General features: G+C 53.2%; 1 protein-coding gene across 2 annotated transcripts in view; it reads right to left on the minus strand.

Annotated features, from left to right (window-relative positions):
- OCRL (OCRL inositol polyphosphate-5-phosphatase) overlaps positions 1 to 14,456 on the minus strand; it is a 194,325-nt gene that overhangs the window by 129,626 nt on the left and 50,243 nt on the right. For both annotated transcript variants that reach the window (XM_082263610.1, XM_082263609.1), the window contains exon 5: positions 2,436 to 2,549. In XM_082263610.1, coding sequence (XP_082119736.1) covers positions 2,436 to 2,549 — 114 coding nt within the window. The remainder of the gene's footprint in view (positions 1 to 2,435; positions 2,550 to 14,456) is intronic.

The following is a 14,456-nucleotide window of genomic DNA, read 5'->3' on the forward strand; positions in this document are numbered from 1 at the left end:
ACTACTGACTAGGCAGAAAAAAACTGGAGACCTATAGCAGAGAGGGGGGGAGTATACCATCTAGGACTGCCCAAGTTCTTTTTCCTGCCTAGTGTCCTACTCATGTAGGGGGCAATATAACCCAATGGTTCAGAATACTGAAGAGCTGTATCGGTCAATGAACGAAAGAGAAACTTTGTTTAAAGCAATAATAGCCCCTCAACCACAGTGCTTACAAATAAATGCCCATAAGATGCAGTCCAGTAGATGGTGGCAATTGGTAATTTGATATGACTGAGCAATAAACGTAATGAAATCCCAATGGGTGCCGCTCCCAATGGATCCCACTCCTGCATGCTCATCACGGCCACCTGGTATTCCAGTAGATGGTGGCAATGGGTCCCGCTCCAAATGGATCCCACCCCTGCAGGCTCATCACTGCCACCTGTTAATCCAGTAGATGGTGGCAATGGGTGGATTGACATGACTGAGCAATAACCTTAATGAAATCACAATGGGACCTGTTACCATGGGATCCCACCCCCTGCAGGCTCATCACTGCCACCTGTTAATCCAGTAGATGGTGGCAATGGGTGGATTGACGTGACTGAGCAATAACCTTAATGAAATCACAATGGGACCTGTTACCATGGGATCCCACCCCCTGCAGGCTCATCACTGCCACCTGTTAATCCAGTAGATGGTGGCAATGGGTGGATTGACGTGACTGAGCAATAAACTTAATGAAATCCCGTCATTTTTAGTCTGTAAATGGATCAAAAGCTATGTTGCCTGACTCCTACTTCCCAATCACTGGCAATTAATCTTTTACAAGATTGCTCCCACAATGACATACAAGGTCCAAGTTGCTACGAATACGTTATACAGAATTTATAATGGTGTCACAGATTTATGACCAGGATAACACACCTGTGCATTGCAGCATTGTAAATGTTTTGAACAAACAATAATAGCTTAACTTGTTAATATTTAAACTGCTGTGCGTCCTGTATGCTGAACTGTATGACACACATTATCTTTACCAGATATAAAACGGCTATAGCTGGTGACCCAGATTTATTTTAAGGCACTAACAATGAAAGATGTAGGTTATCCTGTAAAAGTGACAAAATAATTCAGAAATAGTGGAAATGGGGGGACAAAAAAAGTTTTGTTTGAATAAGAGCCGGTTCACACTACTCCGACTCAAAGTCGCCCCATGAAGGAGCGACTTTTTAGCGCCGACTTTTTAGCGCCGACTTTAGCGCGACTTTGAAGAGACTTAAACGCTAGGCGACTTTGTCTGTGAGGAATGCCTGGCTAATTTTTTTCTTCTTCCTGGGAAATCTGATCACAGTCGCTTGAAAATAGATAAGGATCCGACTTAGAGGAGACTCCCATTGAAGTCTATGGGCACAAGTCGGATAATGTCGCCTTGAAGTAGTACAGGAACCTTTTCTGAAGTCGGAGCGACTTCAGTAGTGCATATTAAGACGGCTCTCCTTCATTTACATTGTATTTGTAATGACAAGAGACTTGGGGCGACTTGAGGGCACACAAGTCGCGCGTCCCAAGTCGGAGTAGTGTGAACCGGCTCTTTAGGCCTCATGCAGACAGGACATAAAATAAACAAATAACATTTTCATAGGGGTTTGTATTACCAATGTATACAAAACTAAAATTAACTACAGATACACTAAAAGGAACCCAATATACTAAAGTTTTTCCAAGAGCAGAGGCCACAAGGTACTTGCAAAACCGAAATCCGCCATGATATTCCCCAGATCCCACACAGCTGTATCATCGCCACCCCTGATGAACCAATAAGAACAATGTTACTGGTCATCAAAGTGCTGTTCATTGGTCTGTGGGATGGCAAGGTGTGTGGCAGAACACCAAGTCAGAGGAACGGCCTCAGTCCAATAAGGGCACATTCACATTAGCAGTGAGGGGTGCAGTAAAACCCGGCAGAGTCAAGTTGTTAACTCCCAGCAACCGCATCCCTCTTTAGCTGCAGAGGCAGGGATCGTGGGTATACACATGCCATGACCACAACAGGAATTATAACCCCTGTAGCTTTCAGCGGCTGTAGCGCCCTCTGAATGTGACCCAATCAATTGCAAGGGGCTGCTGTGCAAGCGCCCTGTAACCGTGTGAAATGCATGTGGTTGCAGCGTTCTAGTGCAGAGTTTCAGGGAATAAAGCAGGTGGTGAGGAAGAGGCGACAAAGTCAAATGGTCTCTAAAGAGCACCCTGAATGCGGATCGCTCTTTAGAGAGCAATGCTAGTGTGAATGAGCCCTTAGCGTCCTGATTCTGGGGGCCCCTTAGGATCTCAGGAGTAGCCCCGGTGTGTTGGAAAGGTACAGACAGGCAATTTGTGTCGCGCACACGTTCAAAGATTACCATACCTGACAGATTCACTTTAAAAAACCAAACAGAAAACATGGTAAATACCTGAACCTAAAGACTTTGACGAGGCGCCAGGCATGTTTCCGGCTCTCTCAGCGGACTGGTACCAGTTAGACGACTCTCCTTTACCTGGACGGATGGCTTTGAGCCGCCCCGTTCCTGGAAGAGACAAACAATGTTTTCACACAAGGATAAGCTCTTGACTGAGTTAAAAACTCTATAAAGAACTTTAACAAATGGTTTATTGTAATCATTTATTACTGCTAAGTAAACACTTTCACCCACTTTCCATGCAGTGGCAAAAAGCCAGCATGCAGCCCAGAACCCAACACCCTATAAAATGTTATATTTGTCTTCATCCCAAATCTACAGAAAGGTAAACTTTATTATTACATTTTTTTCTTTTGCCATTTTTACTCGTCTGCATCTTGCCAATAGAAAGGACACCTTTCTAAAAAATGGCCCAAGACCAGAAATGCTCTCCAAACTGCCACAACTAAAAACACATTTAAAGCAGCTGTCAAGAACTACAATTAAAAGCAGCCGAGGAGGGAGATCAGACTGCTCATGTAGTGGAGGTGGCAGCCTCTGCAAAAGCTCAGGCAGAAAAAACAGTTTCTGTGAGGGCTCAGGCAGGAGAGGAGGCAGTCTCTGTGGGAGTCAGACAGGAGAGAGAGAGAGGACGGCCTCTGCGGGGGGCTCAGGCAGGAGAGAGAGAGAGAGGACGGCCTCTGCGGGGGGCTCAGGCAGGAGAGAGAGAGGACGGCCTCTGCGGGGGGCTCAGGCAGGAGAGAGAGAGAGGACGGCCTCTGCGGGGGGCTCAGGCAGGAGAGAGAGAGAGGATGGCCTCTGCGGGGGGCTCAGGCAGGAGAGAGAGAGGACGGCCTCTGCGGGGGGCTCAGGCAGGAGAGAGAGAGGACGGCCTCTGCGGGGGGCTCAGGCAGGAGAGAGAGAGGACGGCCTCTGCGGGGGGCTCAGGCAGGAGAGAGAGAGGACGGCCTCTGCGGGGGGCTCAGGCAGGAGAGAGAGAGGACGGCCTCTGCGGGGGGCTCAGGCAGGAGAGAGGACGGCCTCTGGGGGGGGCTCAGGCAGGGGAGAGAGAGGACGGCCTCTGCGGGGGGCTCAGGCAGGAGAGAGAGAGGACGGCCTCTGCGGGGGGCTCAGGCAGGAGAGAGAGAGAGGACGGCCTCTACGGGGGGCTCAGGCAGGAGAGAGAGGACGGTCTCTGCGGGGGGCTCAGGCAGGAGAGAGAGAGGACGGCCTCTGCGGGGGGCTCAGGCAGGAGAGAGAGAGGACGGCCTCTGCGGGGGGCTCAGGCAGGAGAGAGAGAGGACGGCCTCTGCGGGGGGCTCAGGCAGGAGAGAGAGAGGACGGCCTCTGCGGGGGGCTCAGGCAGGAGAGAGAGAGGACGGCCTCTGCGGGGGGCTCAGGCAGGAGAGAGAGAGGACGGCCTCTGCGGGGGGCTCAGGCAGGAGAGAGAGAGAGAGAGAGGATGGCCTCTACGGGGGGCTCAGGCAGGAGAGAGAGGACGGCCTCTGCGGGGGGCTCAGGCAGGAGAGAGAGAGGATGGCCTCTGCGGGGGGCTCAGGCAGGAGAGAGAGAGGACGGCCCCTGTGGGGGGCTCAGGCAGGAGAGAGCGAGGACAGCCTCTGCGGGGGCCTCAGGCAGGAGAGAGGACGGCCTCTGCGGGGGGCTCAGGCAGGAGAGAGGACGGCCTCTGCGGGGGGCTCAGGCAGGAGAGAGGACGGCCTCTGCGAGGGATCAGGCAGGAGAGAGGACGGCCTCTGCGAGGGATCAGGCAGGAGAGAGGACGGCCTCTGCGAGGGATCAGGCAGGAGAGAGGACGGCCTCTGCGAGGGATCAGGCAGGAGAGAGGACGGCCTCTGCGGGGGGGCTCAGGCAGGAGAGAGGACGGCCTCTGCGGGGGGGCTCAGGCAGGAGAGAGGACGGCCTCTGCGGGGGGGCTCAGGCAGGAGAGAGGACGGCCTCTGCGGGGGGGCTCAGGCAGGAGAGAGGACGGCCTCTGCGGGGGGGCTCAGGCAGGAGAGAGGACGGCCTCTGCGGGGGGGCTCAGGCAGGAGAGAGGACGGCCTCTGCGGGGGGGCTCAGGCAGGAGAGAGGACGGCCTCTGCGGGGGGCTCAGGCAGGAGAGAGGACGGCCTCTGCGGGGGGCTCAGGCAGGAGAGAGGACGGCCTCTGCGGGGGGCTCAGGCAGGAGAGAGGACGGCCTCTGCGGGGGGCTCAGGCAGGAGAGAGGACGGCCTCTGCGGGGGGCTCAGGCAGGAGAGAGGATGGCCTCTGCGGGGGGCTCAGGCAGGAGAGAGGACGGCCTCTGTGAGAGATCAGGCGGGAGAGAGAGGGCAGCCTCTGCGAGGGATCAGGCAGTAGAGAGGACAGCCACTGCGAGGGCTCAGGCTGTAAAACAATTCCTGTTTTGGAGGTCGTCTCATTGCTGCCCATCTATTGCGCCTGGTAATTAATACCAAAGCAGCTGAAACTGATTAACAACCCCCTCTGCTACTTAACTGACCAGATCAATATCCCAGGAGTTTAATTAACTTGATGCTGTACTCTGTTCAAAAAGTGTTCCTTTAATTTTTTTGAGCAGTGTATTCCCCCAGCTGCAGGTCAGTGCGGTATTACACATCTGCTGAGAATGCGCAGACGAGCTATGGCTTGAAGAGGTGGGAGGATTTCTGTGCATGGGTCCTCTTCTGGACTTTTAGTAATTTCCATTAAAGTATAACCAAAAGCAAACATTTGTTGTTTTTTTTTAAGTTTTGGATAGCGTGGAGAGGGTTTAGAACCCCTGTGAGTTTTTATTGCTGTCTGTGCCCCCGTTAGGGAGATTCACCCTCTCTAGTTGTCTAACCAAAATGAATAAAAAAGTTTTGCCTATAGTTCTACGTTAAGCGTTCCCGGAGCTTGATAGTGTCCAATATGAGAATGGTCCACATGCTCCGAGTTCCCTCTGAGTGCCCCCCGAACAAAGACTGAGCTGTCGAAGACAGCACATGGCCTGGGCTAAAGATTGGTGTCTGAAGGGACCAGCTTCCGATCATAGAGAGATTCACCCTCTCTAGTTGTCCTGTTTACTTTAATCATTGAAAGTGAAAGAAAATCCCCAAATTTTGTGTTGTCCCAGAAAAAGTAATAGAGGAGAAATCTTCCAATGGGGACACCAGTTCTGGTGACCCCCAAGGAATTCCTTTTATTTTCAGGGATTTCCTCTCACTTCCTGTTTGCCTATGGGACAGGAAGTGAAGAAATCTCTGCAATGGGACACAGAAAGTAAAAAAAAAAATCTGGAAGGGGTTATAACCTTCCCTTACTCTAACCAAAATGAATAAAAAAAAGTTTTGCCTATAGTTCTACGTTAAGAGTTCCCGGAGCTTGATAGTGTCCAATATGAGAATGGTCCACATGCTCCAAGTTCCCTCTGAGTGCCCCCCGAACAAAGACTGAGCCGTCGAAGACAGCACATGGCCTGGGCTAAAGATTGGTATCTGGAGGAACCAGCTTCCAGTCATAGGGAGATTCACCCTATTTGTCCTGGTTAGTATTATCATTGAAAGTGAAAGAAAATGCCCAAATTTTGGGTTGTCCCTGAAAAGGTAATAGAGGAGAAATCTTCCAATGGGGGCACCAGTTCTGGTGACCCCCAAGGAATTCCTTTTATTTTCAGGGATTTCCTCTCACTTCCTGTTTGCCTATGGGACAGGAAGTGAAGGAAAATCTCTGCAATGGGACACAAAGTAAAAAAAAAAAAAAAAAAGAAAATCTGGAAGGGGTTATAACCTTCCCTTACTCTAACCAAAATGAATAACGGAATTTTTGTAAAATCTTACCTGTAAAATTCCTTTCTCTGAGTCCTCCGACAGTCGCCGCCTCTTCATATTCGTCACATATGGGGTATTAGACTTTGCTCCGAAGGAGTAGCTAGGCAACAAAATATGTTAACATTAAAGCTTTTAACATATCCCACCCTCAAGGGGTGGTCCCCTCAGTCAATACCCTCCTACTTCCTGCAACCATATCTCAGTTTCAGTGGAATAGCAGTAGAGTATACAACCAAACCCAAAAAGAGGGGCGGGGGCGGCGACTGTCGGAGGACTCAGAGAAAGGAATTTTACAGGTAAGATTTTACAAAAATTCAGTTTTCTCTTACGTCCTCCGACAGTCGCCGCCTCTTCATATTCGTCACATATGGGGACGTCCCAAAGCAGTGCAAACATGAGGGGTGGGAAACGCATCCGCGCCGAAAGGCAACGCAGTCTCCGCATCAAAGAAAGGAACCTTACCAAAGGAAGGAAACCAGCTGGGCTACAGGAAAAACAAGTGCTCAACAGGAGCAACAACCCAGGAAAAGACAAATAACCAGGGGATAAAAAACTTATCCCAACAGCCAGAGGTCCCCAACAAGGGACCCTAGGGAATTGCCGCACTAAGAACCTTGCGGCCAAAGGAAGCATCCGCCGATGCCTGAACATCTACTTTGTAGAATTTTGTGAAAGTATGCACGGTCGACCAGCCTTACACACCTGGGCTACAGAAGCCCCATGACGACAGGCCCAAGACATACTCAAAGATCTAGTAGAGTGCGCCTTCACAGGCACAGGGGGAACCTTCCCCTGCAAAGCATAGGCCTGTTCAATGGTCTGCCTGATCCATTTGGCGATGGTAGAGGCCGACGCCGCCATGCCCTTCCGAGGACACTCTGGAAGAACAAACAAGGAGTCCGTCTTTCGAAAAGACTCAGTCGATTTAAGGTAAACCCTTATCGCCCGAACAACATCCAAAGAATGTAATCTCACCTCCTTTGGATGTTTAGGCTTCGCGCACAGCGAAGGCAAGACAATATCCTCATTAAGATGGAATTCCGAAACTCGATTCGGAAGAAAAGAAGGATTAGGTCGCAAGACCACCTTATCCAAATGAACAACCAGATACGGAGACTTGCAGGACAAAGCCGCCAGCTCCGGCACTCTGCGAGCCGAAGTGATCGCAACCAAAAAGGCGACCTTTTTGGACAACATAGACAACGAGATCTCCCTGATCTGTTCAAAAGGAGCACGTTGTAACACAGATAGAACGAGATTCAAGTCCCAAGGGGGCAGAGGATCCCTCCTAGGAGGAACCAGATGCCGCACTCCCTGAACAAAAGTGCCAACCAAGGAGTTGGAAGCCACGGGACGTTGAAACAGAACGGCCAGCGCAGACACCTGACCCTTTATCGTAGCCAGCGCCAAACGCTGATCGACACCCGTTTGAAGGAAGGACAGCACTCGGGAAACCGAGTACGTGCGGGGTGAAAACCCCCTGGACTCACACCAGGCAAAATAGGCCTTCCAAGTACGGTAATAAACCTTCCCCGAGGAAGACTTCCTCGCGTTGATCAAGGTATGAACGACCTCTGGGGAGAGACCCTTCTCCTTCAGGACCTCGGTCTCAACAGCCAGGCCGTCAAAGCCAGCGACTGTAAAGCAGGATGGTATATTGGTCCTTGAGACAGGAGATCGTCTCGAAGAGGCAGACGCCACGGGGCGTCGACCGCCAGATTCACGAGGTCTGCGTACCAGGACCGGCGAGGCCAGTCCGGTGCCACAAGAATCACCGTGCTGCGTTCCGAGTGTAACCTGCGAAGGAACCTGGACAGCAACTGAATCGGTGGAAACGAGTAAATCAGCCTGTACTGATGCCACGGGGCCACTAACGCGTCCGACGCGTCTGCCCGAGGGTCGCGCGTCCTTGCCACGAACCTTCTCACCTTGTTGTTGAGACGAGACGCGAACAGGTCCACATCTGGAAGACCCCACTTCGCGCACAACATCTGGAAGACAGCCGGGTGGAGAGACCATTCCCCCTGATCCAGGGTCTGGCGACTCAGATAGTCCGCCGTTATCGCCGGGACATGAGTCTCGGCCCAAGACAGAATGTCGGCCACTTCTCGAGCCGCTCGGGCACTCCTGGTGCCCCCTTGGTGGTTGATGTAGGCCACCGCCGTGGCATTGTCCGTCTGCACCCGAACCGGGCAGCCCTGCAGCCGGTCCGTCCAGCGATGAAGACAGAGATTTATCGCACGCAATTCCAGAATGTTGATCGGAAGGGAGGACTCCCCCTCCGACCAAGTCCCCTGGGCGGACAGAACGCCCAGAACACCACCCCAGCCCGACAGGCTGGCATCCGTGGTGATTACCGTCCACGAGATAGGACGAAACGACTTGCCCCCGGACACCATCGGGGACTGGAGCCACCACAGAAGGTCTCCTCTGGTGCGATGACTCAACGAGATTTGAAGATCCAGAGATTGAGGTCGCCCGTCCCACATGGACAGGATCTCCGCTTGGAGACCCCGCGTGTGAAACTGGGCGAAGGGAATCGCCTCGAAGGCCGAGACCATCAATCCCAGACATCTCATGCACGTCCGCAGAGACGAGTGCGGAACGTCCCTGAGGGACCTGACTTCCTCCTGAAGAGTTCTGAGTTTGTCTTCCGGCAGGAAGACCTTCGCCTGCACCGAGTCCAGAATCATTCCCAGGTAGGGAAGACGGACCGACGGACTCAGTGTCGACTTTGGAAAATTTATCGTCCAACCAAACTCCTGCAGAGTTTGCATCGTGACAGACAGGTCCTTCTCCAGACCCTGGCTGGTCGCAGACCGAACCAGAATGTCGTCCAGATACCCCAGGACAGAAATGCCCTGGGCCCTCAATAATGCCAGAACCGGTGCAAGCACCTTGGTGAAAACCCGCAGAGCCGAGGCGAGACCAAAAGGCAACGCCACGAACTGGTAGTGATCCTCCGCAATGGCAAATCGAAGGTACCTCTGGTGACCCTCGAAAATGGGGATGTGAAGATACGCATCCATCAAATCGATGGAGGCCATGAATTCCCCCGGAACCAGGGCAGCCACCACCGACCGCAGGGATTCCATGCGGAACTTGCGAACCCGCACAGAGCGGTTCAGAGCCTTCAAGTCCAGAATTGGACGAACCTTGCCCTCCTTTCTGGGCACGGTGAACAGATTGGAATAAAACCCCCGAAATCTGTCCCGATGAGGCACCGGAACTACCACTCCCTGAGCCCTCAGGTCCCGCACCGCCAGGTGCAGGTCCCGTAAACGCTCTGGAGACAGATGAAGATTTGAGGGAAAAAATCTGCTCTCCGGCCGAGAGAGAAACTCAATCTTGTAACCAGATCGAACGATCTCCTGAACCCATCTGTCCCGCACGCGGGCCAACCAGGGCTGAAGAAAACCGAGCAAGCGTCCCCCCACCCCAAAACTGGGTGAGGGCGCCCCTTCAGGCCGCACTGTTATGGGCTGCGGATCCGGATTGACCGGACTTCTGTTTTCCAGACCAGGGCTTCTTCTGAGAGCCTTGACCTTTGAACGGTTTGCCCTTGTAGTGCGACCGAAAGGCACGAAAGGACCCCTGAGGGGGCCGAAAATTAGCATGCTTCTTCCCAGAAGCCCCCTTAGCCTTGGGGAAATGGGGCAAGAGAGTGCTCTTACCTCCGGTGATCCCCTTATTCAACACATCCAAGGACTCCCCAAAAAGGCGAGACCCATCATAAGGCAGATTGGCTAAGGTCTTACGTGAAGACTGGTCCACCGACCAACATTTCAACCAAACCAGGCGGCGAGACAACACCGCCACGCTGTGCACACGTGCAGCCAACGGGACTAGGTCCAAGTCCGCATCACACAGATACATGACACCCTGGTGGATTTGATCCACCATATCCAGGGTCGACGGCGAGGCCGAATCGGCCACTAGGACGCGCCTAAGCATCTGCGTCCAACTTGCGACCGCCTGGGCCGCCATGAGAGAGGCAAACAGAGCCTTAAGCATAGAACCCGTAACAGAATAAGTATGACGGGCAAGAGACTCCAATCTCCTATCCGTGGCATCACGGAACACAGGGGAATCCTCTGCAGGAATCGCAGTGGATTTGTTTAAAACCGCAATTGCGTGATCCACTGGGGGTGGCACACACCACCTTTCATCAGTGGAAGGCGAGAAAGGATAACGCAGCTTGAACCTACTTGGTACAGCAAAAGGTTTGCGCAGATTGCGCCATTGTTCCTTAACAGCGCGCTGAAAATCATCATTGCAGGGAAAAACCTGCGGCGTCCTGCGTTTTCTCTGCGTCCCATAAGCCGCCAAGGCAGCGGGGGGACACACTTCATCCTGCAAACGCAGCGTTTGTTTTATGGAAGCAATCAATTCATCCATGATTGCAAGCTCTTCAGGCGAGCCAGGGGGAGAATTATCAACCCCTTCAACTTCAGCCTCCACCTCGGACCCCACTAGATCCAGGGAGGAGCGGGACCCCGATAAGGAGGCCCCCGCCATAACAGCCCCATCACCTTCACCCTCAGAATCAGAGGAAAGAGAAACTCTGGGTCTTTTAGTAGATTGAGCAGCCACCAGCATCTGCACCTGAGCAGCAAGGCCAGCCACAATAGTGGCTAAATCCCCCCCTGGGGGGGAAACAGCGGTCCCCTGGCTTTTCACCAAGGCGGTAGGAAATTTGCCCTCCTGAGAATCCATCGCCCCTATTACAAATGCCGGATAATAAAGGGTCAACTGCCCCTTTAACAAGCGCGGCGAGCGCAGCCCACACACAAGCACAATGAGACCCCCACAGGGACAATAAAACTGACACAGGCAATGGATAAGAAGGATATAACCTGAGGAGACCCTCGCCGCTGCTGCTGCCTCGATCGGTGTTCCTGGAGAAGAGGAAGTGATGCTGCCAGGGCGCTCTATGAAAGCCTATGGGAGGCTACAAGAAAATGGCCGCCATGCATGTAGAACATGCGGCCGGAGCGAGTGTAGGCAAAATGGCGCCGTTTGGCGCCGAAACCGCCGCTCCACAGTACAGTAATGCACACATGTCATCCATGTATAAAAAAACATGTCAGATCGCCGCAGCGATCGCTGTATAGTGCCCAAACATGCCCAAAACATGCCCCACAGCACACAGCTTTTCACACTGACAAGGCTGACACACACAGTGTCACACAGCTCCCCCCCCCTTGCAGCCCACAGCATGCAGCCGAGTGATAGGGAGACAAACAGTGTGAACAGAGGCAGGTTACACAGTCCCAGACTGACACCCCCCCAGACAGACAGGTCCCCACATAGATACACTTACCTCACAATGGCGTGGGGGACCCGCACAGGCGAACAAGCCGCTGCACATGAGGCAGGGAGAGTCGCATACAAGACGCACAGAATGAGGGTTAAGAAACCGCACAGCGTCCAGTGAGGTAGCCACCTCACCAATCATCCCTGCACCGAACAGGGATGGGTCGTTCACTGTGCCAGGAGCGTTACCTGGCTGAACGCTCGATGGCAGGCTGGGAAGCCACTGACCCACGACCTGCGACCAGGGGGATCAGCCCGAGACCCAGCCCGCATGATCCTCTTCATCCGAAGAACTAACTAACGCTGACAAAAAGAACAGCTAAGTAAAGGTAGAGAGAAAACTCAAACAAAAAAATCAAAAAAGAAGAAAGAGTCTGGGGCACAAAGCCCCAGCACAGAGAGAGCCAGCCACTCCTGACAAGCTAGACATTGAAACTGAGATATGGTTGCAGGAAGTAGGAGGGTATTGACTGAGGGGACCACCCCTTGAGGGTGGGATATGTTAAAAGCTTTAATGTTAACATATTCTGTTGCCTAGCTACTCCTTCGGAGCAAAGTCTAATACCCCATATGTGACGAATATGAAGAGGCGGCGACTGTCGGAGGACGTAAGAGAAAAAAACGTTTTGACCCTAGTTCTACGTTAGGTGTTCCCGGAGCTTGATAATGTCCAATAGAGATTAACTCAGGTGTGTTCGAGTTGCTACGTGCCCAACAGGGCCGGTGCTTCCACTAGGCCACATGTGTCAAACACAAGGCCCGCGGGCCGAATCTGGCCCTTGCACCTCTCCTGCAGCTGCAGAAGAACTGCAGCCCTCCTCCAGACCCTGTACTTTCTGCTTTCCAACACTGTCTCTAGCTTCTTCCAAGCAGCAGCACAAGTTAAGGGTGGTGCACTGTAATGTAAGGGAGGGTGGGGGACTCCACTTCTGATGGTGGGGAGGCTCCTGATGTCTTATGTAAGGGTAGGGGATGCTCTGGACATCTAGTCTTACAGATACAACCGGCCCTTTTGAGGGCGATCATAATGCTGGTGCGGCTCTCGAATAAACTGAGTTTGACACCCCTGCACTAGGCAAACTAGGCAGCCGCCTAGGGCGCATTGCCACCTAGGGGTGCAGCCATGTCTCCGCACTCTCTCTCCATCATGAATGATCCTTGTGAGCTAAGGGGAGGGGCAGCCGTGGGGGAGGAAGAAGGGGCAGTGGAAGATGCCAGGTTTCTTGGGCAGTGCGGAACTACTAGGCCCTGGCTTTCCACCACTGTTAGGGGGCCCAAAGAGGCAGGAAGTGAGTCCACCAGCGTGCTGCCTGAATGATGATCCTCTTCGGTTGGAGCTGAGCGGCCCTAACCCCGGGCAGGAAGTGACTCTCTGCACTGAGCTGATGGGCAGCCATTTATTTCCCTGGGTCGGTATTAAGCAGGGAGCTGAGGAGAGCTGAACCTGAGCCGGAGCTCGGCACTGGAGGTCGGCACCTTTACTGGAGCAGAAGCGACGAGGCACCGGAAGGGTCTGAGGAGGTTGGCGATGAAATAAGTGTGGAGCTCTCTGACTGCTGCTTCTCCCTCCACCAGGAGCCAGTTGGAGCTGTGGCGAGCACTGTGGTCCAGGAGAGGAGCGTCCTGGGAGAAGGAATCAGCAGTATCACAGTGAAGGAGGGCAGAGTGTGGGCCACTCTCTTCATACCGCCCAGTGAGTGTGCCCAGAACAAGGGATCGGGGTCCCTGGGCGTTACATGGAGCATCCCTGGAATGAAAGGGAATCAGGGTCATCGGGTGTGCCATGGGGGAACAGAGTCACCAGGTGTGACAGGGGTTCGGGGTCACCAGGTGAGCCATGAGGAATTGGGATCCCTGGGTGTGCCATGGGGGAATGGGGTCCCCAGATGTGACACAGAGAAACATTAGGGTCCCCAGGTGTGCATGGATGAACATCAGGGTCCCCAGGTGTGACATGGAGGAACATCAGGATCCCCAGGTGTGACATGGAGGAACATCAGGGTCCCCAGGTGTGACATGGAGGAACATCAGGGTCCCCAGGTGTGACATGGAGGAACATCAGGGTCCCCAGGTGTGACATGGAGGAACATCAGGATCCCCAGGTGTGACATGGAGGAACATCAGGGTCTGACATAGAGGAACATTGGGGTCACTGGGTATGACAGCATGACATGGAGGAACACAGGGGTCCCTGTGTGTGACATGGAGGAACACGGGGTCCCTGGGTGTGACATGGAGGAATATTGGGGTACCAGGGTGTGACATGGAAAAACATCAGGGTCCTTGGGTGTGACATGGAGGAATATGGGGGTCACTGGGTATGAGAGCATAACATGGAGGAAGCATCAGATCAGGGTCACTGGGTATGACATAGAGGAGTTTTTAACCATTTCCCTTTTTTTCTTCTTTTTTTTTTTTGGGGGGGGGGGGGGGGGGCGCAAGTAGCTGGTCTTGCCTAGGGCGTAAAATAGTCTAGCACCGGCCCTGGTGCCCAATCCCGCCAGGCTGTCGACACTGCACTCTGCTAATCACAGGGAGTGAGACATTTCCCGATCTGTGCAGCTGCGGATCCGGAAATGTCTCACTGCCTGTGATTGGCGGAGTGCAGTGTCTGCTCCCTGGCAGGATCGGACACGTACAAACTCGAACACGCCCAAGCTCATTCCTGGTGTCCAATATGAGAATGGCCCCTCTGCACACTGCTCTGAGTTCCCTCTGAGTGGCCCCAGAACAAAGACTGAGCCATGGAAGACAGCACTCAGCCCGGGCTAAAGATTGGTACTGTAGGAACCAGCTTCCCAATCATGTGACTACTACTGTGATAATGGTCACATGATCATTGTTCCTTCCCACCCCCACGGTGTTACAAACTATATAAAGGGAAGATGGGGTGGGCAGAAAGGAGGTAACA

This window comes from Pelophylax lessonae, assembly GCF_965119305.1.
Source record: "Pelophylax lessonae genome assembly, chromosome: 7".
NCBI lineage: Eukaryota > Metazoa > Chordata > Amphibia > Anura > Ranidae > Pelophylax > Pelophylax lessonae.